This window comes from Platalea leucorodia (assembly GCF_965183815.1).
Source record: "Platalea leucorodia genome assembly, chromosome: 8".
Taxonomy (NCBI): Eukaryota; Metazoa; Chordata; class Aves; order Pelecaniformes; family Threskiornithidae; genus Platalea; species Platalea leucorodia.
The window spans coordinates 487,936-513,830 of record NC_138830.1 but is presented as its reverse complement, the minus strand read 5'-3'; the positions used below and the strand labels follow the sequence as shown (position 1 = coordinate 513,830).

At 42.7% G+C, this 25,895-nt stretch overlaps 1 protein-coding gene across 4 annotated transcripts in view; it reads left to right on the top strand.

The window, feature by feature from the left end:
- The first annotated feature begins 12,279 nt into the window (after positions 1–12,279).
- ATP11B (ATPase phospholipid transporting 11B (putative)) overlaps positions 12,280–25,895 on the top strand; it is a 67,355-nt gene continuing 53,739 nt past the window's right edge. For all 4 annotated transcript variants that reach the window (XM_082319685.1, XM_082319687.1, XM_082319684.1 and 1 more), the window contains exon 1: positions 12,280–12,450. In XM_082319685.1, coding sequence (XP_082175811.1) covers positions 12,424–12,450 — 27 coding nt within the window. In that variant the 5' untranslated portion in view covers positions 12,280–12,423. The remainder of the gene's footprint in view (positions 12,451–25,895) is intronic.

Sequence of the window (25,895 nt, the reverse complement as noted above, 5' to 3'; positions counted from 1 at the left end):
ACGCTCCAATTCAAGCTCTGATGTTCAGCCTCTATTAAAACTGAAAAAAAAATGATTAATTATTCTCCAGGAAATAGGGATCTCCTGTGGGATTGTATTTTTTTATATTACTCTTAACCTAGCAGCATCGTTACATTGCCACCAGAGTGGAAATGTATACAGTACAGCCTGCAGCCTTAGCTATCTGATCTTATATAGTACAGTCTACCCGTGTACCAATTTGTAACATGGCCAAAGCCTTGTGAAAGCATCCCCATGTGTAGAATTACATCTGTGTCATATTTATTTAATGATAGATTTGCTAATACAGCACCTGCTAAACAGAAGTGCGGACTGCGTTGAAATCAATCACCGTATGCAAACTGCTTCTAGCAAATGGGATATCTGCCCAGTTTCTTTCTAGCCAGACAGTTGAGTATAGTTGTAACTATGCATATCTCTGTGTGTTTAGTCATCTTTTTTAACATAGCTAATAACCTTGACTGTAAGATATTGGACACATATTAAATGTTTTTCTCTTTCTACTGTGTTTAATTAAAGGAAAACTGGTGCCCTCTCTGGACTTGGAACCAAACTGCTGGGAAGTCAGTGGCCGTCAGGAGTCAGGGCCTCCACGTAATTCGGGAGAAAATTCAGTTTGCAGCTAGAGCTCTAGCTAAAGCTAGAGTTTCTTCTAAGTCTTTGTGTGCATGTCCTTGGAGATGGATGTAGAGGTCTGAGCTTGAAAAGGCCGTGTTGGGGTTACCGCTTTCTGGTGATGCTTTCCTGGGACGCTTGTGGCTGCAATGCAGTACGGTGGGCCCTGAGCTGCCGTCAGACCGGGGTGCCGTCTGCTCACTCTCCACATCAGATATGCCTTTGGGCGCGTGCCTGAGGGAAAATCCCTCTCCTCAGTGGTGTGTTGACCTGAAACAGCCCCAGGGGAGGGAAGCATGTCTGGGAACCCAGGGGCCTCATTCTCACCCCTTTTACATCCCTGTTGTAACCCCACTGGCTTACCTAGACTTCTTCCTGGACGACTACCGCTCCGAAACACCTCTGAAATACATAAACAAACACTTGTCTCTACAAACTTCAACGGAGTCTCCTTGCTTTGGAAAACTGTCTTATTTAATTTGTGGTTTTAATTCTCACTTGGAAGCTGGAAGTACTTGAGCTATAAAAGGAGCTTTGTGCACTTGATGCAGCTGATTTGATTTCCACCATGAACAATATATTGATCATTATTTGCAGGAGTATGTCTTGAATATTTCTGATTAAAGTGTCCGCCAGAAAGATGTTCTAAAAGTTGAGGTAACCAAAAGAAATCTGGGGGTTTTTAAGGCACTGGTATAACGTTATTTATGTTGTATTAAATAAATATAACATTAATGATAATTAATTAATGGTTAATTATTAATTCAATCGTATACTATCAAAGACTGACATGGGGTTAATACTGGCCATCACTGGAGGGAGAGCCAGAATCCTTCCATGATTGCTATTAATGTCTTTTCTTCATGGTTCTGGATGAAAAATAAAGCGGGCATAAAACCTGACAGTGTTTCTTTAGCTTTACAGGTAACTTTCATATTGGTGTCACAGGCTCTCACCGTCATAAATCAAACAAGATGGTACATCAGTTCCTTTCTGTATGCACTTCTCGCTTTTTGGTTAAAAGACCATTTTTCAGACGTGCCGAGAATGAAAGCTTTAGCTACTCAAATATTGGAGAGCTTTTCTGTAACAGCAGATACCAACAGAATAACTGTTGCTCAGCTGTATGCCATCATTGTCACTATAAAGGGCACTGGCAACTGCAGAATACCTGACAAACTGACAACTTGACAGGGACACGAGATGGTGAATTAATCTACCTTGGCAGAAGGCTGTTGGTGAATATTTAAGTAGGTTAATAGTCAACATTGGAACCCTGCAACCAAATACAGGTTGGCAGCAGAAGAGAACAGGTAAAACTGATATCTAAATTATACTGTTAATAGTGTGCTTCAATCTCAGAATGAAAATCAGATTCTCAAATCTGAAATAAAAGAGTTAATAATCTTTCCTTACAGATTCTTTTCTGAGCAACAGCCTTTTCTATCAAAAGAAGGATTTTTTCCTTTAATTTATGTGTGCCTTTACACAGGCAAATCCCCAGTTCCTTATTTAGCTCAAAGATACATGTGTTCCAATAGGAAGATAGGTAAGTTCAAGAAAGAAAAATCTATTAAGAATAAATAAACCCTATCTGGATTGGTTTTGATAAATTTTGAACATGTCCATGAGTCCCTCAATTTCTCTGGTCTTTCTCGCAAAACATCATGAGAAATGCCTGCTGGGCTGGCCACGTATGACAGACAGACAAGAACAAATCTCTTTGGGGTGGCTTTCATGGCGGTGTTACAGCCAAGATTTGTGTTCCTGAGGGTAGCATCAATCCAAGACCAGAGCTGGAATAAAATGAGAAGAAGTGAAACAGGAGCATAAGGAAGGTTACCAACCACGTAGATGATCTAACCTCAGCTGTTAACTGCTGTACTTTCTGGGTCACCTGCAGTATCTTTTTGGCAACGTGCAGAAGGGCTAACTCAGCTGGCACCGCATACATTCACCTTGCCCAATATCATTAAAAATGTACAAGTTGGAGAATGCATTTTGTCCATATCGCTTTCAGGTACGTTCAGGTGGCATTTCTCCAAAGGGCTAACACAGTCCAACGGGAATTGTTTTAGCCATCTGTGTGCTCTGTAATGAAGTCTCTGACTAACCCAGAATCCTGTTTATCTCGAGAAAGGCTCCAGGGTAGCCATGCAAGCCGGGTGCACTGGAAACTATCTGTTTTCTAAGGACAACTCAAATGCGGGTTCATAATAAGAGCTAGTGCTGGTCAAATCCATTTGCATTGGGAAAATGGAATGACGGTTCTTGTGGGAATCTGGTCTGGGTCCAATACAAATCAGTGTTTTCATTCAGCATTCAGATTAGGGAGTGCTCTGTTGTTATATTTGCAGACAATACCAGGCTGAGAGGCACTTTTAAGGAGAGGTTCCAAATTCAAATAATCTTGGTAAACTAGATAAATAGTCTGCATGGTGCTAAAAAAAAAATGATCAATTAAAAAAATAGGAATTATTTAAGAATAATAAATTGCATGAGTATTAGATACAAAGTTACTGATTTGGCCTGCGGGAAAAAGAAGTTTAAAATGTCATAGCAGAGCATATATTGACCAGTAGTCAACGGTGTAATTAGCTATGGGGGAAAAAAAACACCGTATTTTGTTATGGGTTATACAAATGTATGCAAGATATGTGAAATGATTTTTCCACTCTGTGCAGCACAGGTAAGGCCTTCCTCAGTTGAAGCACTGGCCCTGTTTGGTACTCAGCAATTTGGAAAGGAGGTGGCCAACTGGTAAAAGCCCAGGTGAGAGCAACAAAAATAACCACAGATTTTATGAGCAAAACTTGAGTAAACTGGGTGTTCGTCAGGTTAAGGAAAAAGGACTATGTTCAGATAGTACAAAGCTATTGCTCACTATTGTTCCTCATATTTGGGCCAGGATAAGAAGCAAAAAATTTACCTTCTGGTGAAGAAGATCTAGGTTAGAGGTTCAGAAAAACTTAATGCTTGGGGGGGGCTGTTGAGCCTTTTAATGGATTTTTCGGAGCAGCTGGATGACCAGGACTGGCTGGTGCAGCAGGCCCTGCCTCGGGCAGAGGGTGGGGCTGGAAGACTGCTGCCCATTTTACTTTCTAGAAGAGTTGCTTAACTCACAACTGATGTCAGTGATATTGAAGTATCTGATTATGTTTTTGTGGAATCAGCAAAACTGGGGATGAGCAAAACAAAAGGAAATACAGTTACTTAAAAAACATGAAACACTATTGTTTTGCTTGCTATTGCTCGTCATCCAATAACCTACGCTCGAGTACTGTATGCTGGGCTGTTGCCTTACATTTTAGCACGGGATTGTACTACCTGCCATGAAATCTGTAAATTATCAAGTGGCTAGTAAATCCATCATTCAAGAAGCTTTACTGTTAACCATAATCTCATATTGGATTTGAAGTCTTCATATAATTAATACAAGCAATCCTGTCACCATCACTATCGTTGTGATGCTATAGTCCTGGTTGTGACAGCAGCATGACTTGCGCGGAAGTGCAACGGCAGTAATTAAACCAATAGATACAACTGGAAAAGACGACAGACGCCTGAGCCCTTATTTCCACTGAGAGGCACTAAGTTTTTGACTGCACGTGTTGTTTTAGCCTCTGACCACATAATGTTATATATCACGTCACCAAAGGTTAGTTATGCAAGGTAAAACTTAGTTAATCTGTGTGGATTCCACAGAAAGAATTACTATAAATATAAGTTTCAATTTGTAAATACATTTACAGTGATTGTGTTGGGTTTCTTCCACATATATTTTAGCCAACAGATTCATGGGCAGGCATGGTAGTAAAAAAAAAATAAAAAAATTGGAGAATATTTGCAGGACTCACTCACCAATTTATAAATGTGAATATTCTCTGCTTAAGAACGCGTTCTGTTTTAGCAAGCAAGAAGTAGAAGGAATAACATGTCAAATGTGAAACAGCTCATTCTTTCAGTACTTCCAAAGAATAATTTCGGTAACATTTACAGAGCAGAGATAAGCCTCCAGTGGCCTAGCACTGTTCCCACTCAAGTCAATGAAAAGCCTGCCATTTATTTCAGCTGGACAATCTCACAGCTATTTTAGTAATTAGGTTCATGTAATTAATTAATTACATAAAATTATAAGCAATTTGTAGACAAATACAAAGAAATTAAATTAACTGCATAAAGTACATGCTGTGAACCACTCCGCTGCAATACTTATCTTTTGCTATTGTGCACCCTTAGAAATATTCCAATTAAAAGATACAGTTCAATAAAAGGGACTTTTTTGTAAAAATTAAGAATAATAATTGTCATAAGATTATTTAATTGCTGTGTGGATTATTTTACACAGTTTATGGTGAATTTTATGAAGCTGGTAAATTCCAAAACATCTTCTGGAAATATATCACAAAACACAATGCCTAGTGCTCTCGCCCTTGTTTGTCTGAGTCCAGCCTTGAAATCCGTACAGCATCCTGTCCCTCCTGGCCATTTTTCACTCAGCCCGTGAAATAACTTCTTATTATACCAGTGGCACAAATCCCAGGGTAAAATCAGAAACAGGGTCAGGCTGCCCACAGAGAATTTAGTGCTCCAAAGCTAGAACCGATTTATGACCAACAACTAGTTTGTTTATAGCGATCTTCGATATCTTCTGGCTACTCTGAATTACGCATTGTTGACGTACCCTCAGCCAACCTTTACTGACATTAACGAAACGTTGAAAACAACAGATATTCAACTAAGGACAGAGGAAAAAATGTTTAAAGACCTCTAGGTTTGTTCCAATAGGTGCCTCAACAGGGTGAGGCTTCACATCCTATAGGGCTGGGCGGCAGTACAGCGATAGCACCGCTGAAGTACCTTTCTGTGATCAAGCATACAGCACAATAAGGAAGCCGGCAGAAGGCTAAAAACCAGACCTCTCATTCCATTAGCGTCATTATCAACTAAAACTGTATGCTTTCAGAAACAGACAGGAGATTGGGAAACAAAAATAAAAATATGCAGGGAAATCACAAAATATGGGAGATTTATAGATTTACAGCTGCAGCAGGCCTAGATGGAGAAGGTGAGACAGCAGAAAAGGGATTAGGATTAGGATTGCTTATGCATTTATATAACGTTTGTCCTAAATTTGATTACAGTACTCAGTAAAATGAGAGCTCAGTATTCATCATGCACAGCAAAAAAATTCACATCAGCGTCATGATTTACATTTGCAAAAATAATTAGGAATCATTTGTAAAATGCTTTAATTATGTTAATCAGCCACTGTTTTGCTATACTTTGAAGACATAAAGCATTGTAGGAACTTCAGTCAGAGCAGCCATACGTTTCTTTGTCTCATATGGCTGCAGGAACATCATCTGTCATGTTCACAGCTATTTTTTTTTTGTCCCTGCATGGTAGATTATTGCACCCTACTTCTAGAATACTAGGCCACAAATGGATTTTTAAAATAAAATAAATAAATACATATATATACACGCACACTCAAGTTTTGAGTACCCAGTTTCAGATTTATAAAGCTTGAGTTTAAGAAGTGCTAAACACTTCCTGTGATTTTATTCATTACTGTAGTTAGTTCTGAGGTTTGACTCTGAAATTACAGATTTTTGAAGTTCTGAGCCTACGTGACTTTTCTTGAAGCTTAGCCACAAGTGGAACGTGACGGTGTTGTGGTATCGGTAGTACCATGATCTGTCATTAGACTATACATATACTCTTTCTGTATGATATACAACTTGTGCTAAAAATCATCTTTTAGTTATGGTACTCCATCCTAAAGGCCAGTAAAGTCTCATTCCCCAAGAGTAGTCTATATAACCCCACTTTACTATGTTTACCCCAAAATAAAGAGGGGGAAAAAAAAAAACCCAACCCCACCCCTTTTTGTGATTGCTATGCAAAAACACCAGTGTACATTGGTGCTAACCGAAACTAAACCACACCGTGCTGCGTCCGGGGGTGAGGAGAGCGTGCCTGACGTGCACGCAGCAGCACAGGGCGCAGCACAGGACGGGGGCTCCCGGGGGGCAGGGGGCGGTGGGGGATCCCCAGACTGACAGGCCAGGATCTATCCCACCACCCTAGCGAGGGAGCAGGGCCAGCCTGGAGATGGTGGCCACGTTCAATCAAGAGACCAGATCGTCAGTTTATGGTGACGGAGCCTAAATGAGACCAGGTCCAGATCAACAGGTCCACGGCCGGGCAGGGCTGGAGACTGGCACCCCATGGTGTCGTTGGGGCAGGATGGGCAGCCCCAGGCTGCTGAAATGGAGCCCCCAGCCCCACGGACAGGATGGGGAGAGGGTCTGCTGAGGTCCACAAAGGTCCATTAGCACCCTCAGGGCCCTGGCAGGGTGAGGGAGGTGAGCAGCTGTTTGGAGACAGCATGGCATTGCTGGTGGACACACCTACGCTTCTTGGGAGATCCGCCTGGAGCTACGGAGTGTGTTATTAGCACACGTGTTGGCACTTGGTTGAGGTAGGAAGGACGGTGGTGCTTAAGAGACTGAAGATACTCATTCTGAGATGCAGACAGGTCCCATAGCAAATATCAGCTGGAGATGTGATTAATTTACAATTTCTGAAGTGCCAAAAACTTGACTGTAAACACTGTATTGGAAGGAAGAAGTGGTTTTGCCAGCTTATTCTGTTTGGCAAATGCTTTTGCTAAACCCTTTTGCTGTATAAAATGCACCCCTCTCAGAAAAAATTGCTTTTACAGCTGTACTAATGAACAGCCTCAAGAGTGTTAAGTGCAAGCTAGTGATTTTGTCTTGGTCTGTGAGACCTTCCCATACCCGCTGATATATCGGAAACCTGTGTTCGTGGCCAACATTGGCAAAGCTCTTTTATTTTGTCCTTTACAGCCCAAGGTGGCTGTATCAGTTTTAGATGAGGCACTGAAATTTTCTGTGCCTCTCCAAGGTGTCTGTCTTGCCCCTCCAAGCTGTCTCTGCCTCGTTTGCTGAGGCATATGCGTAACGCAGACACACTGGAGCCCTGTGCTTTGTCACGGACGTGCCCGAGTGAGGAGTAACCATTACTCTTTAAGACACCTGTACAAAGCAGGTACAGCGTTAGAGTCACCCTCCACCAGTTAAATCTCTCGCACTCTTGAGAAAGGGACAAACTCACTGACACTGTCACTGACCATTGATGCACAAGCTTAAATGGTGGGGAGTTGATGGGGAGCGATGAATTAAGGCACTCCTAAATTGTTTTGCCTTTATCCTTGGAGGAGTTGAGAGAAGGGAAGAGCCTTGAAGAGGAGCCTGTGTGACCACAGCTCATTGCTGCTGGAAGCAGTAAGATCCATAGGCACCCAAGTCAGGTTTTCAGCGTTCAAGCTGGCTACAACCCAGCCAACAGCACAGCAAGGAACACCTTGAGGAATAGCTGCTTCATGACTTGAGTGTGGTATAGGGACATCTAAGCTAGCTTTATATGCGCTAGCTCAAATACTAGAAAAGCTGAGCCCTGGAAACATAAAAAATATATATCATATAGGTGTACCTTTAATTATGACAAGCTTACTTCATATCTAAATCCCACTGAGATTTAGTAACAAAGCTTTTTCCTGCTTATGTGACTTGTAAAGTCTGAAGCAGAAGGTACTCTCAGAAAACCTATATCAAATTCAGTAGTTTGTCCTCCAAGACACGGGAAACGGAGGTCCTGCGTGAGGGTGTTTGAAATCCTACCTCCCGCTACCTGCAGAACGTCCCATACAGTAGATGTTACCCTATTTTGAAATAAGCTATGAAGCCAAAAGAGAGCGTGTACAGCCACGAACAGGATTCCTATGTTCCTTTCCCACAAAGATCTCAAACTTCTTTCCAAAGTAACATCCCTAGGTGTGTACGTGTTTGTATTGCAGTTGTCACGGCAATGTCCTAGGAGGCTCGTGTCAAGAGACCTAGATACTAGTCCCTGTGTTTATTCTCCAGAATTCAATCTTTCATTAGCCACTCAGTGGTCTCACCTGAGATGCTACAAAGCAGAAAAAAGCTTCCCCATAGAATATATTATGAGTGTTTATTAAGAAATCCCAACATTGAGATGCATCCTTTTCTGCCTGGCAATTTTTTACAAGGTCTAACCATGAGGTTATGAGTATGTCCAATAATCACCTGAACATCTAAATTAGAAAGGTAAATTGTTACAACAGGGCCAGTATAAGCATTAAATAGTTGGAAAAGTGTATTTTTATAAATCATTAAATAAAGAGACTGGAGAAAAAAAATCACATTTTATAAGGATATCCATGTTTATAATACAAAATAGCAAAATGATGTCACTGTCCAGGATATAATAGCAATTAACTGGCTAATCTTAACACATTTCCTCACAACACCCTGTTTTACAAGATGGTGAGTCCTCCGGTTTCCATCAAGACAGGGCCATTGGAGATGTTCCAACCCTTATGAGCCATGGGTTCAAAATTTAGCTCTTCCTTTACAAAAAAAAAAAAAAAAAAGAAAGAAAAAAAAGGGCATGAACAACCAGAGTTTTATTCTTCATCCTGGTCATACTCAGCTTCATGAAGATAAGGGATGGCTTGTAAACATTTCCTGTTTCCTCTAATCTTGGACTGCTTCCCTAGGGAAAAAAAAAAGGCAGTTCTAGAGAAAGCCACAAGCCAAACATTACGGCTTACAGGCAACACATAATTAAAAAGTTAACAGTGAGGCTGAAAGGGAGGATGAACTGTAACATTTTCCACAGCTTGCTGTTATCCTGGGGCCTTGCAAACTGGGTAGCACTGGCCCTCAGCTCTCGGACTTGCGCTCAGCAGGCCAGGCTGTTTCACACAGCCAGGAGAGCCTGCGCGCGCAGGGCATCTTTCCGTGGAGTGTGGTGCAGTGCAAAGTCCTCCGTGGGCACGCAGGGGACCTGCCAGGTTTGACCTTCTGCATGCCGCACGGAGCCCCTAACCTGGCGCTCCGGGATCCGGCTCCGGTGAGCTCAATGTGGTGGGCAGAAGTTGAAGCTCTACACTGTAAACAAAGCTTTCAAGTGAAAAGAAAAAAACAATAACAGAGAGGTGAGGTTTTATGTCAGGATCCAGGTTTTAGCAATTGAGAGAATGGGTAAGTAGAAGAAATAACAAAATAACACACTATTGTGTAGACCCAGTAAGCATCTTGGAAATGTCACCTTGTGCATCCTGTAATTTAATCTGATCTTATTTCTTGCAGGGCACAAAAAGGGAATAACAATCCAGACACAAGGTTTTCCTTTAAAAAGCTCAGTTCGTTTTCTAACTCTTTTACTTTTTCCCTGAAGACCGGTTGCTCTAGACAAGAATCCACATGTGTGTTTAGATGAAGGGCCTGAAAAATCAGCCACTGATTATCTATATATAAGTGGTGCTTCAGCCAGTAATTGAATGCCTGTGGAATAAAGGTGCCTTGAAGCTTTTACATTTGTGTACACATTTTTGTATCAGATGTGTCCTCATCTTGCTAAACAAACATCTGAAATCACTGCCCTCATAGATACCTAACTGGAAAGCTTGGAGTCTCATCAAGAAAGCCTAGGCGATGGGTTAAACCTAACCTTCATATCAGAAGGTGACTTGTTTCTTCAGCAGTTGCTTGATTTTCTGTATAAGCCAGCTGTGCGAATTCAGGTGAGGCTTCGGGGCAATATTTTAAATTGGGATCTCTGATATGGGGATCTTAATTTTTAATACAGTTGACCTTTGATTTCAGAAGTTCTGGAGTATTATTGACTAATCAATATCTGGCTTGGCTGCTCTGCTTCAATTTTTCTCTTCTGAAAACTATTTACTTCTCAAGGGTGAGATGAAACTTCATAAATGTCTAGTGTGGGCTTTTGAACAATTTCAAAGGTGCAAAGTTTTACTAGCCAGAATGCTAGGCAAGGATATTACTCTGGTGGAATTTTGCTGTGTATTGGAAAAGGAATGCGGTCAGACCCTTCTGCTGCACACAGCAAAATAACTTCATCCTGTCAATATACTTTCATCCACTAAAATATATACTTTTTAAAGTGAAAAATATAAACTGCAGGGTTCAAATCACTTGTAAATTGCTTCCAAGTTGTGTCTGGTGAAATAGTATCATTACAGCAACGTGGAAGAGGAAGCGCAAAGTAGCTTTATGTAACATAACTGCAAGCCGTGGACGTAGAGGCTTGCAGAAAGCGCAGCTCATACTGGAATTTGGCAGGGACACGGCGACAAATATACTCGGACTTCAGAGAAACGGCACGCGATTTTTCGCGTGTAGCGGTCAGGACCCTGTTCTACATCTGATGATAAAGGAGGAGCACAAGAATATCGAGCGTACCAGTTAAGCTTCTGGCTTAAGGCCGCTCTCAGGCAACGTGCCATCGCCATGAAATCACTCTGTTATTTTAGACTTCACATTAGATGAATAGGGTAGCGCAAGCTGTTTGAAACTCATCTTTGATGTATTTAAATGTTTTGAAATAATGCGTAGCATTTAATACAGAGTTTTGCTAACATTAGCTTCCCTAAGTGCCTGATGAAATCTTACTCCCCACTGTTTTATTTTTCTAATTAAACGTAGGTGCTTAAACCACCAGCATTCACCACACGATTCAGTTGTTCAGACGTTGTATCATCTATCTTAAATCCTGAATTATGTTCTAAATTTCTCACTGAATGCTAAAAACTACATTAGCTCTATGGCAGATACGATTATGATTCGTTGCTATATATCACAATTACGTGGAAACAAATGGGAACGGCAGGAATAGTACTGATCCTCATACGCAAAAAGACTTCTCTTCAGGTCAGCGTCAAAGTTGCCATTGACTTCACTGACAACAGTATTCGGTCACAAATACTCGGGTATTTACTGCTTAAAATAATCTCCTTTAGTTCTTAGCCACGCAGGCCCAGAAGCTGCAGACTTGTATCGGTGTGTGTTTGAAGCTGAACACTGCTTTGTTTTCCTAAGTAGTAGCTGTTTTCAGAGCAAAAGGGAAGATTTCAAGGCCATCGCCACCTGACAAGACCGCACGACACCCGGTTGGAACCAAACCGCAATTCAGGGCAGGGCTGCCAGCAGCAGGAGAGCTGCGCCAGGTCCTCCCAGCACCTGCTCCCTGCTTTGGGATGTCTCCACGCTGCGCGCTTGCTTTTTCAGTTTAAATCAGTGGTTATCATCAGGCCTATCTTTTTAAAAGCCTTTATTCCAACATGCGCGTGTTTTGTCTTTTTTTACGAGAGAGCAAAGATAAAAATCACGCAGTTGTGAAGCAGCTTCCCTTCACCAGAGAAGGGGGGTCTCCGAGGCGCCGAGGCCGGGCTGACGGGCCCGGGGACCCGACGGCTGCCAGCGCCGCTCCCGCCTGGGGAGGCGGGGACTCTTCCAGGCCGCCCCTGCCCACGTCCCCGTCGGAGGCCGCTCGGGCTCGGGGCCCCCCGCCCCCGGACGGCCCTGGTGCTCCGGACGCGGCACCACGGGGCAGCGCAGGCGGCAGGACCGGCGAGCCGCCCCCGCCAGGGCCGCGCCGGAGCAGGGCCCCGCGCCCGCCTCCCCCCGCCGCCATCCCGCCCCTCCCCGCTTCCCGCCCTCAGACGTCACTTCCCGGGGGCGGGCGGCAGCGCGGGGCGTCCGCGGCGGCCCTGTGATGGCGGCGGCGCGGCGCCGCGGGGGCTGTGCCGCTCCGCAACCGGCGTCGGGCCCCTGCGCCGTGGCGAGGAGCCGCGGCGGGCGGCTGGCCTGAGGCGGCGGCACTGCCGAGGGGGCCCCGCCGCGGGCGCCGCGACCCGCGCCGCCGGGGATGTTGCGGTGGGTCCGGCAGCAGCTGGTAGGTGCCTCCCGCCGCCGTGGGGCGGGGAGGGCGCGGCGCCGGGCCGCGGCCGGGGGCTTCCCCTGCACCCCACGGGCCCCGGGGCCGCCCGGCCCCGCGCCTCGCCCCGGCCTTGCAGGGCCGCCGCGTCCCGCTGCCTCTGCCCGGGCGCTGCGGCCCGGGGTTCCCCGGGGGAAGCGGGGGTGCGGGCGGCCGGGCTGAGCGGGAGCAGGGCCCGAGCCTGTGAGGGAGGAGAGTCCTCCCCGTGCCGGGGGCGGGCAGGCGCGGGGCTGGGGCACCCGCAGGCTTCCCTGGGGTCGTTACTGTCGTTTTTTAAAATTTTCATTTTAAGGCGTATCGGAGGTTCCGGGTTTTTGGGGTTGTTTCCCCTCCTTGAAGCCACGTTGACAGAGAGGAAGGCGCGCTCCCTTGCCTGTGCCCCGCTTGGGGCAGGGCTCCCCAAACTTCTTTCCAGGGAGCAGTGACGGTGCCTTTTTCTGCGGACCGAGGCTTCAGGGTTTGCTCCCTCCCTCCCTCCTCCGCCTTGCGAAACCTTTCGGGGCTCTTTCCCCCCTGCGCGCCCGTCTCGTTCGTTGCCCGGTGCCCGAGGCCGTGCAGCCGCTGCCGCCGCGCCGGTGCCGGGGCTCCCAGAGTGACGGGAAAGAGGAGAAAAACATCCGTGAGAGGCTCTTCGCCGGGGGAGCCACTCGAAAGAGGCTGCGGGCAGAGGCTGCCTCCCTCTGAACGGGCGCTGCTCGGTGTGGCTGTGCTACAGCGGGGGCAGACCGGCCGGCCGGGGCTGCGGTGTCTGTGCTGCTGTAGCAGGGGGGTACCTCCAGTTTGGCTGTTTTGATTCGGGTGTTGGCCAGCTTCCTGCCCCCTCCAGCGTTATTTCTCTTGCATTTTCTCAAAGGGAGAAATTCCTTTTAAACGATGTGTTTACAAACTTACTTTTTCCATTCATGGGAGTTACCTTGCATCACAGGTGTTGCCCAGGTTAGTACAAGAACTTACATTAGTTAGGTGTTTATATTTTAATGGTTAAAGCTTCTGTCTCACTAATGACTTGTTTAATTTGTTGTGTCGCTTTTTTAAAAAAAAGATTTTTTTTAAAAAATTTTTTTCCTCATTTTCTTCCCCTACCTCCTTTCCCATGGCCCATAGATTTTTCCAAGATCCGTGTCTGAAGCACAGAGCTTGTGGCGATGGTCTCAGCGCCGGCTTGACTGTGCTCACTAGTTCGGTGTGACACCAAGAGTTGTTGACCTGCAAATTAATTGCTCTGTCTGAGCTCTGGCTGCATTCTTCTGTTCTGTTACAGTCACGCACATGTTTTTTAGAATAAAGCCTGTTTGGTGGAACATAGCTGTCATTTTTTCCCCTTGAAGGTGGCTTGAGGTTTGTGTGTGTGGTTTTTAAAGCAGCATTATGTTGTCTTCTGTAGAGTTTAGATTAGGACTGCATCAGTGCTAGGAATTAATGTATCAAACGTGGTTGCTTTTCCCCCTGTGAGTACACTGACCAGCTTTCCTGAAATACGTTTGCCCTTAATAGAAAACAAAAGCTTAGGGTAACAAGATAAGCAATAAACCTAGCACTAAGGGGGTTTTATTCTTCTAAAGGAAAGTGTTTGATGGGAAAATAATTTTAAAACTTGCACGAGTTTTGGCAGGGAGGGATTAGTGTAGTAGAACAACAGGATAATAAAGAGTCAAGATGCTTGAACAGACATTTAAATATGGTACTAAGGAAAAAAATATTGCAACGATACATGTTTTGTGTTTTGTTTTCTATAAACCTCACTGTTTGATGTTAATGGCTTGGTTGTTTCACAGCTCATAAAGATGAAAAATGGCCTTGGTAGGTATCACACTGCATGTTTCTTCTGAGGGACACTCGGACAACTCACCCCTGTGTGTAATCGTTGGTTTAACATAGATCCCACCATACATTCACTTCTTCATATGTCCGTGATGTTTAGTTTCTGAAAGAATGTCAAAGGGCTGAGAAAATAATCAGAGCGAGTGGGAAGAGTGGGGTGGCAGAAATAGTTGAATCAAAGGGTGGCAAAATCTGTGTCTGATTTATTTCTGATAGGAGAAGAGAAGAATGTGTGGGTTTGGATGCCTTTAGAGCGTGTATTTGTACCTGCGCTTGATGTGGCAACAGGTTTTGTAAAAAGTGTTCTCTTCCCTACAGGAGGGTTGGAGCCAGGCAAATATGTGGGAGTGATTTAAGTGGGATGTCGTAGTAGTACAAAAGAAAAACGTTGGTGTGCAAAAATGTTGGAAAGTAGTAAGGGGTTGGGGAAGCGGGGAGGGGCTGGTACTTTGCTGAAGGTGCTTTTAGGCCGTTAAGTGCTCTCTGTGTGAAACCAACCGATGTTTTGCAACTTCTTGTTTGTTTAAGATGACAGTATTCCATACACTAATTAATGAGGTGGTCTTGAGCGTATATCATCTTGAACTTGTGTTCTCAAGAGTTGTAAAAGGGAAAATGAAGCAGGTGGTCTTAGAAGTAAGTGATGAGAGAACCTGGTATGGAATTCAAATTATTTCAGCTAAGTTCTTTAAGTGGTGACTTTGCTGTGCTTTAGTCTGTGAGGATCTGTGCGTGCCTGTTACAGCTGCATAAAGGGATGACTAGGCCTCTGAGAACAGGAGGCGTGCTGAGAATGTCAGACTTTCTTCGTCCTTATTACGGTCGTACAAGTCCAAAACAATTTTCTGAGGTGTTATTTGTCTTTTCAGTGATTTGTTGTATTACAGAAGTTGGTGACAGTGATAGTGTTGCTCGGTCTTCAGTGCCTATGTGGCACTCTCTTACAAGCTGTCAGTTTGTTTTGGCATCATGGCCTTCAGTCTGCTTTGTTTGCTCAGAAACAATTAACACCACCCTACACAGACAGTTTATCAGTGTCGGTTCACCTAATGCTGTCCCCTACTAAATAAGTGTAGTAAGTCATTAACAGCATGCAACTTTCTAGTTAATATTATTGTATGATAATATCATTATGTCGCTAATAGTTGGAAGTGCTTAGGTTTTAGTAATAAAATATATGTAGAGACAAATGGAGTACGGTTCATTGCTTTGAGTAAAATGCCCTGATGTATTTCAAAGACAAGCTCTGAGCAGGAAGGATGCCCGAGTCCCAGCTCTGTTACCTTGGGCTCTCAGAAAGCCAGCAGGCACGTGGGTTGGCTGAGGGTTGCATAACACCACGGGCACAGCCAGCTCTGCTTGAAAAAAACAACCGGGTAAACAACAGTTGATAGGAAGCATCGTTAATATTCAGGAATAGTACACTCCATTTTATTTGCATTTCCAAATATGATGGGTTAGACTGCACAGCTGATCTGTGTACAGCAGAGTGCTGTTGTGGCTCTCCTGGTCCCGTTTGTGCAGTACCAATACAAAACAAGAGTACAAAGTGGCATTTTGTAATGCTCAGTGACTTGCTGTGCCACTTCTAGTCCGATAGATTTGTGACATTGTTTGGACTCTGCTGATGGTGTAACGTGGAGCGTGGGAGCTGTTGCAGTGGTATTAACAGAAAGTAATGACAACTTCCATTGTCTGGCAAGGAGGTCTTCAAAAATTGTGACAGAATACCTTTGTATGTATAAATGATCTTAGCTGCATCATTTTGAACTGTTAGTCCTGTCAAGTGAAGAAGGGTCTCTGGATTTCCCTTCTAGTTGCTATTACGTAGAGTTTGAGCCCGTTGATCTGTTATCTAACAGTGCAGTGATGTACAAAAGATACTGCATGGAGAAAACCTAAGAGCTACCTGCCTGGTCCCTCCTTTACACATGACAGTTCAAGAGAAGCAGAATTACACTGTATTTGGCAGAGTATCTTCTTCCTACAATTTAAGAACCTGAATGGTGGTGTGCACTGACAGCAACTTTCATGCTATGCAGAGCAAGGTATTCAGGCAATGCAGCTTTGGTATTTAACTGGAAGTCAAAGACAAAATGTGTAAATTAATTCCTTTGGATCAATGGCTTTTAACTGGAAAACTTAGTTACCAGGCTATTTTATTTTGTGGTTATAGGAAGGTTCAGCTTGGGAGGGACATCAGGAGTTCGTCTAGTCCAAAAGTCCTACGTAGCCTGCGCTGAGAGGTGATCACAGGGTTTTCCCTGTTTTGTGTTGGTTGTCCCTGTCACACCCCACAGCCCCCCGCCCGCCCCGGGCAATATCTGTAGGAGTGTTCTTGTTCGTTTTTTGGATGCATACTAATGAAAAGTTTCTTCTACTAATAAGGGAAATGTCCTCGAATAGGTTCGTACTAGAGGACTGTGTGTTTGGGACGTTATTCCCTTTCCTTCCAGGTGTTGGTATCTGTTAAGGTGTTCGGAGAGGGGCGGGCGGTATTCTGTGGTAACTTGCGGTATTGGCATTCGGAACAAGGTGGACAGCCTTTGATCTCATTGTTTGCACTGACACGTGTGTGTTAATCTTTTTAATCATTTTATAGAATTGAACCAATGCAGTTGCTTCTTTTTTTGCCCCCAAAGAATTCCCTGCATTTTTTGAACACTGAAAGTACTTTGAACTAATCCAATGACTGAGAATTGTAACTTCCGAAATCACATTGCTTTTCTGGAGCACAGTTTGCCCCCTCTTTTCTTACTTGTCATTGAAGCCTGTTCCCCTTTTTGGCTAAAATTAAATGGGTGTTTGTTATTGTGTACTAGAAAAATAAATGCGTATTTGCTCAAAAGAGTTCCTCTGGTTCAGGCTGCCCAGCTGATACCTTCTGTATTGTCACCGAAGGATCAGTGAGATGCGTGTTAGAACAGCCCAAAGGTTGCACGGCTTTGGTTAGAGTAGTTTGCGAACTGGGGTTTAACGACCCTCCTCATGTCACTTCACACAGGAGAAAATGTGGCCCTCTTTTTTTGCTAGAGATATTCTGTGATCTGCTGGACTAGTCCTCCCACTGTGTTTGGGTCTTTTAACCTTGTTTTCTTTTTATATTCTGTGACTGCTGAAGGCTAATACATTTGCAGCACAGTGTGTTCCAAGGCGTGCAGAACCTGGCCCTGTCTTCAGCCAGCTGTCCCTTCCAAACGGAGACATCCGTTGGGTCCTGTGTGTAATTTTTAAATCTTACCTCATAAAAATTAAACTCTAAATTTAAAAATTGCCTACCAAAACCTCATCAAACCAGTCTTGACCCTGTTTCTTTCAAAGACCATTTTAAAAATGGGAAAATCAGGGTTGTCTGATGTGCTGCCTTTCCGTGAGACTTGGATGTTTGACCTGTATCTTGTCCCATTCTTTTTTTTTTTTTTTTTTTTTTTCTTAGCCACGAGCCTTTTAAGCAGCCAATTTTTATTGTGCCAAACTTCCACTTGTCACGCAATAATATGACCATTTCATTGACTGGGTGATATTCCTGCACTAACAGGGTCCTGCTCCCTTAATAGTTACTGTCTATTTGTTTTATGTGACTGAGGGAGAAAAGTATTATTTTGTTGACAAAGGGCAAAAGCTTTTTGTGTTCTGGTCAGTGTTATCTGGTGGGATGGAAAGATGGTTGGGATGGATGCCTCTTTGTTTGTTGCTAAGAGATTGCCTCTGAACTCTCATCAGAAGGTAAAATTCCTAATCTAAGGCAAGTAAATATGTGCTGAATTTAATAACGTTCAACATGTGTTTTGGATATCACTGGTATTTGTTTTTCTAGTTTTGGATGGGTTGGCTGAATTCATTAAAACTTTTATTTGCTTTCTTCTGGGGTGGAGAGATAGGAGTTGTAAGGGAAAAATATAATAATGTGTTTAAATGTCATTAAAAACATTGTGACTTGTGCCTTTCACTCGTGATCTGCCCTCTGTTTTTCTTTATTGTGTCGTGGTGTGCTCAGTAGTTATGACTGGTTTTGTAACTATTTCACCAGGAAAAAGGTATCTACAGTATACCTCTAAAAAAAAAATCCTTTAATTTCTAACACAAAATCTGTTTGTAAGCCAACAGATAAGAACTGCAGCAAAATAGATATGACAAAGTGCCTCTGTAAACGCAAGGACCTATCTTCCAGCTAAACACAGGTGACGTATTTGCAGCTAGGCTTTTTTTTATACAAACCTCACTTCAACTGCTGTTGAAAAAAAAACACTTAGCAGTAGCACAGGCCGTGGTAGAAAAGAGAGAAAGTAGGACCGACAGCTACACAGTGATTTAAAAAACAAAACCCTGCAACTCCTTGGCCTCCCACATACTGTGACTTAAGAGGATTTTTTTTCTTGTTTACTTTGAGTAAAAATAAGCATGGGAAAGGAGAACTTTCCTGTAAATGGGAAGGAGACATAATGATGTACACAAAAGGGAAGCTGTTTGTTTTTATCCTGAAATATTACACCGGGGAAAGAAGTTTTATATGGTTTATACCACAAAGGGGTTTTTTTTTTTTTTGTTATATGTTGTTACATTTTGTTACTCTTTTACTATCCCTTTGCACATTTTTGTGCTAGTTTTATGGATGGCTGTGCTAATTTTTGCAGATATTTACGTATCTGTTTGGAAAAAGAATTGCAACAAAACAGAAAGAAAGCTTAATATTTAGCAGGCTTTAAGGATAAACTAGTTTGTAGATATGTCCGAAAGCAGGACATTAAACTGATACTTAGATCATAAATCAAGTTTGAAATGGAATTAAAACTTAGTGATATTCGATGAGCGGAGTAGACTCAAAACTGTAATGTTAAGTTTTACAGAGGAGGCTTTATCGAAGCACGGTAAGAGGAAGAGGCAGACAGTTCTAGCGATGAACTAAATCCTCTTCCCATTACATTTGTTGAGCAACAACTGTCGGAGCAATTGTCAGTATAATTTTGGCACACATTTTGAAAAAGGCTTAAGATTTATTATATAGGGGTGGTTCTGGGGGAAGAATTTTTTGAAAAGTTTTTATTTCATACTGAAGGAATATGTGAATTAGACTTGCAGTGCAGGAGCTGATCAGCCTAAGTAGTTATTGCCTACTAGAACCAATCTAAATATTGAAAACAGTGGGTTTCAATATTCGTATGGGATAATGGTCATATGAGTAGCCCCGAACAGCAGCCCTTCATGCTTGCGTAAAATAGTTTTATAAATGACTCTTCAGAGCAGTGGTTAAACAGCATTTCATTTCATAGCATTTCATAGTGTGACTTTGTTTAGTAACTGCTATTTCTGTGTGATTGATTATTGCACAATTGTAGCACTTCCCATGTTCAAAGTACTTTATATATTTTTAGCAGGATTCTTAAAAGTGGCTATTGATTTTTGAGATCTCAATTCTTATTTTGTAAAATATGATGCCCTGTAGTTGCCTCCTGATGGGTGTTGGGGTATTTTAAAATTAAGCAGCGTACCTAAATCTCTGTTAAAATTCTTCACTACTAACAGAAACCGGACATGTCATAACAGTCTTAGAGCGCTATGTTAGAAAGCCTAACTTGCCTGCTCAGCTCGCTTTTCCTTTCTGATTTTATTGATGTGCAAGACCAGTATGTTTGGCATCAGTCACCTGAAGAGAGAAACTGGCACGGGGAAGTATGTTACCAGTGAATGAGGCCAGTTTAGCTGGATTGTTATTTTTGCAGATAAATAAGGAGAAGATGATGGCTTTTTAAATTTTAAGTAGGGATTTTCCCAAGTTATTTCTGTGGGCATTTTGACAAATAAGGTAAGATAAGAACAACTTGAGCCGTATGTAACTAGGACTTTGTTGCAAGCACCGCAGTGACTTTTCTAAATACAGTACTAGGCATTTTTTTAACTTCGTGAAAGGAAGGATTATTGCTTCGTGACTTCTCAGGCCTTCTTTCCTAGAGTGTTTGTTCTCACAAAATAATGTAGTCTGGTTATAGGTCTTTTAGGAGGTTGCAACGTGATTTGTTATCAGATATTTTAAACAACCGTGGATATAGTAAGTGGGAAGAGGAAGTTGCGTGAATGGTGCATGACTTTTAATACTGTTTTATTTCTTTATTGCAGTGATATTTAAAAGAGGAGGGACAAATTGCATGGCACTATGTAAACCTCAGGGTGCTTCAGCTGATTCACTACCTCCGTTGTTAGAGCAGTGTTTAAAATTGCTGCGAGAGGCTGTTTCTTGCTTCACGCTAACCTTTGACATGACAAATTCAGTTTGACTACTGCCCGGTTATATGACTGAAAGAATTATTGGCTGACTGTTTTGAAGACAAATTTACACAGACTTCTGAAAATGTGCATGGAGTGTGAATCTTATCTGGCAAAGGGAGAAGTATTGCCTGTATGCTCAGAACGAAATCCAAAGGAAGAAAATCCATTTCTTCAAAGCACCTTTAATCAAAATATATCTTGCCAGCAGCAGAATAGCAGGCCCTTGGGCGCTCTGCCAGGAAGTCTGGTGGTCTGTTTCTGCGGCCGCGGTCAGTCAGTCACCTCCCGAGGAAAAAGGCTTCCTGAGACCGAGTTTTCTTCTGTTTATTAGGCTTTTTAACTAGTGCGTGGTGTCCAAAGGGCTTTTGGGGGAACTACTCCTTTCCTTAGCAGTGTTCAGTGTGGTTTTTGAAAGGAGGAAGAGGCGCTAGTTGAGACTTCCTTCTTTCAAAGCCCTTTCACTGAGCACTGGTCACATAGCAGAAGTTCTTTTAGCAAACATTATTTTGCTTTTTTTCCTGTAAATGCGATGAATGATGAATAAGAAACACTGGGACATCATGTTAAAGTATACTAGCTTTATGCAAATCATAAGCAAAAATTGCTTGTCAGATGATTTGTAATTATCGGTGCAGGTACCGCAAAGCTTGAAACAGCAGTTGGTTGGTTGTGTGCTGGTCTGGTGTCACTAATCCCCGCTGGAAGATCTGCAGGTGCCCGCTTCTCGCTGCTGTAGAGTGTGTGGGGAGGGGACATGCATGTGTGCTGCCTTGAGTTAAGCTTTTTAATGGTGACGTTTAAGAAATAAGAGTCTGCAGTAGATAGTGTATATTGTATCAACAAGCTGACTGAGAAAGCTCTTTTTCTTTCTTATTTGTTTATGCTTGCAGGTGTTGAGAGGGCAGGCACAGTTCTTTCTTTTCATAGTTCTGTTCTTTTTTTGTAGTGCTGCTTCTCCTTTGCTTGCTCTGCCTGTTTCTCTAGTTGCCTAATTCGTTGATCATGCTAATAATGGTTCCTCAGCAGCAATATAAAACTCTTCTTCCACACTGTGCCCTTTTGTTATACCACCAGGCTGTTGGCATGACCATGCAATTGTTTTAGGGAACCGATACATTAAAAAAAAAATAAAAAACAACTGGGAAAATGGTGGGGTTGCGGTTGGATCAGTTTCCCAGTTCGCTTTACCATATGGCTGCATGGGCAGTTCTCCTAGCACAATGGTGGAGATGGAGGCAAAATGCAGGAAGGGGTTATTTGGAGGAGAGGTGGCTGTTGAAGCCCGTTTCTTTCATGAAAGAAGTAACATCGCTGTCAAAAATTTCTCCTCAGTTCCCCAGGATATGTTTTCTATGCTGTTTTGAAGGAGCCTAATTATTACACAGAGAATGTCTTTGTCTAACTTTCAGAACACTAATGAAATCACTGCTGAAGAGGTTCAGTCAAAATTACTTTTACTTTGGTTAGTGTCATTACAAATTTATCAAAAAAAACAAAAACCAACAAAAAAAAAACCAAAAAACAAACTACAAATCACTTTCTTTCTTTCTTTCTTTCTTTCTTTCTTTCTTTCTTTCTCTTTTTTTTTTCCCCAAAAAAGTTATTTTGGTTTGTGCTTTATAAATCAGCATGGCTCAAACATCTGTGTGTTGTATGTAAATGGCATTCGTTTAGACTATTTTCAAAAACAAACATGTCAAGTTTGTCTGGGTGCAAAATTTCTATTGGGGACGAGCGCATTGAAGATATGAGAGCTGTATTCCAGGGGTAGATAATGCCTGGTTTATGTTGATAAATCAGCTGAATGGTTGAACTTTAGCCAGTAAATCTAGATGTAATTTGCAGCATGAAAGGGGAAAAGAATCAAACTGTTTGTTTGTTTGTTTCTTAATCTTGTGGTCATGTCTTATTTATTTACAGTTGATTCATGTAATACGCCTGATTAAGAAGCCTTAAATATCAGGTTTTGTAATAAACTCAGCTTTATTTGTCACGAAGTCAATGATCTAGGCACTTAGGTAGAAATCACTTCACTAGATAACTGCAGGAGGACTAACTTTTGTTGAAAGATACTGGTGACAACTGAATCTTTTTGCAAGACTCAAAATTTAAGTTAGGGATTCTCTCTATTTAGCTGCAGAAATCCTTTGACAAGGGTATGTTACCCTAGTTTTGCAGCTGAGTTCGATAATGACATTAGAAAGAGAAAGAACTGTCTAATAAGTGAAATTAGGAAACTGCTTTCTGCATGTCTTTGTTGGCTTGCATATAGGTGCTACGCAAAATCCCTTCGCTGGGCAGAAATTTGGACTACCAGTCAGTTTTGTGTCAGGAACAAGATCTGTGACCAGCCCCATAGTTACAGAAAAATTAAAGGCATTTCAATTCTTGAACAATTAAGTTTAACGTCTGTGCAGAATTTTCGTTGGAGAGATGTGTAATTAAAATTTCTCTGGAAGATCTGCTTGGTTGCAGTCTCACCAGCTAATTATGTGGTGACAGGGTTCTTAGGTAATTTCAAATGATCTTTCATAGTTCCAGACACGAAACTTGGGAAACCTGGGTGCTGTTCCCAGCTCCGACACTTCTTTCCTGCTGTGCCTGCAGTCAGGTCACTGAGGCGGTCAAGGATGTGTCCTTTTCCAGCCATAGCTCCGACAGCTTGAAGAGGTTCTTGTCCCCAGCCTGCCTTGCTCGGGCATTGCCATCTCCACAGATCTGCTGACTGCGCAGCTTTTACACTTTCCCCATGACAAATTTCAACAAAAGAGTTAAATGTGTATAGACGGCAATTTTAAGCTGTGTCAGCTCCACAACTGCCCCCATAAACTGCTATGGCCTGAGGTTCTGATTTGGAAAATAGATGCCTCGTTTTTAATCAGTTGGGTCTGCTTCAGTGGAGGTATTCTGCCCTGATGGAAGTGCTTGTGCAGGTAGGCTGGAGTTGAGGTTAGGCTTGTTGTATGGAGGGCTTTACGCTTCATAATAAAAACGTCATTAAACTCATCAACTTTCAGGTGCTCGGATAGTGGCCTAAAAGGGGCGTATAAATACTTCGGAAAAATTCAGTGATACCTTAGTCGCTCTGAAATTTTTCGTTTATCTTTTACTAACTTTCAGCGATTGGCATGGAGATTAGCATTTATCACCATCGGAAGACTGCCAGTTGCTTTCTTTGCTTCTTCTGTTTTTTCCCCTGCTTTGCATCTGTTTGGTTTAGAGTGGGATTTTTTCAGGCTGTGGAGTGTAACTTTCCAAAGTGAGGGTGTCTGGCATTTTGTGAGTGCCAGACATTTTCTGAGATAGAAGAGCTGTGTACCTAGTCTTACTAATTAAGCTCATTTTTTCTTGCTTGCAAAACGCTTTTATTGTGGCATCTTCTGGGTTGAAATGATGTGTCACTAATGTCAGATATCCAAAATGCTTCTACTACAAACATTGTTCTCTTTTTAAATTTTGTGTCAGCATTTAACAGGTACATTTTTTTCTTCTTACATTCATGCTTGTATTTATTTTCTTGAAGTTGTATTTCTTAAGTTGTGAACAGTTCCTTTCTTTTGCTTTTGGCATGCTATATATTCTTTCCAGTCCTTTCCCCTATCTACTTTTTGTCTCCCTGCTCCACTCTTTATCTTTAAACAAGCTTTCGCACTGGAGCGTGTGACTCGAGCAGCCTTCCACTGCTTGTCATCTAAAGTTTATTCTCCTTCAAAGCTCTTTGGAAAATCACCCTTCCTTTCTTTCTCCCGTCTTTCTTCTGGACCTCTTCCTTTCTGAAACAGAATGCTTCTGTAGGAATGATGCCAAATACGAAAATTTGTATGTTTGAGAGGATTTTTTAAGTATTCCTTTACTTTAAAATGACACCATCCTGAATGTGAACATACCTAATGCCCCGTGTTAAAGAACTTTTATCGATTGAAGAAAATTCTTGGTTGGTTATCCCAGCCATGTTTATGCAGCTCGTTGTGCTCGCTGTTCGCCACCCTCTGTAGTTAACTGGTGCAGAAGTACCTTCTGTTGGAGTGCTGTGGGGTGTCGGTTTTTACTTGACACGAGTCAAGGCCGGAGCCTGGTTTCACAAGTGGAGCAGTACACCTGCAAAGGTAGTTTCCTCACCTCCAGTAATGGAACTGGTAATGCCCTTTCTACCTGTTTCATCAGCTGGGCTTCCACTTGGCACCAAAGACCAAGGAGACGTTGTGTATGCAGCACAAAGTCGGCTCTAAGATGAGGACTGTCTGACGCTCACGCTGAAATTCACCGCTTCCTGGACAGTCATTGATTCCCTGGCGAACAACTTAACCGTTCCAAATCTAATTTCACTAGTTTGGTCCATGACTTAAAGCTTTTTGTTTCTTGTTTTAGTAATTTTCTTGGCCTGTTGTCTGAATTATTACTGTTTTCCTGTCTTGCTTGTCGTCTCTTGCCATCACCTGCTTCTCCAGGTCAGGACATTACAGCTAGGAAGGGTTCTGGTGAGTCATGTAGCCCCAGGAAAGGCTCAATTAAAGATAGACTTGAATGACCTAGATATATAAGCCCTTGTATTACAGAGAGATTGCAACCTTCCCAAGTGACTTATTTTGGTTTTTAATTATTCCTTTCCATAAGAAAGGAATTTTTGTTTGTTTTTCTGATATCCAAACTAAATTTTCCTAGCTGTAACTTAAGCCTGCTTCTGTTCTTCTTTTGTCCTTCAGATTACCCCTTTTCTCGGTAGAAGAGTCTTCTATATATCGGAAGATGTGCTAGTATATCCCAAGTTTCCTCTCCTCTAGGCTAAATGACCCTAACTTGTTTGCTCTTTGCTTTTCAGATTGTTTAGCCTTGTGCTATATATCGTGTTTGCAGGATCTCTTGTGGCTCATGTTCCACTGCTCTGGATGCTGTCCAGTTGGTTCACAGTGCTTCAACTGTGGCTCCCACTCCTCCCCAGCCTCCTTAGTACTGAAGGCCCTTTTCCCAATGGGACGAAATTACTGGCTCACATTCACCCTGTGATCAGCGATAGCCTTGGATAGCCTTTTGATCTTTTTCTACAGAACTCCTATACAGGCTTTTGTTCTCTTCATGTAGAGGCAGTTAATCGTGTCTAACTGCTGTAACTTTGCAGATGACACCACCTCAGGACTGCAAGAACACCACATGACAAGAAAAAAATTCAAGATCTGGTGGTGTCGTCTGCAACGTTAACACCTGTATTCCCCTTCCCCTTGCAGAAGCAGTTGATGAAAATACTGACCATTAGACCCGAAACAGGTCTTTGGTTCCAAGGGACCTCACTCAGATCTTGTGTTTTGGCAGGAAACTATTGA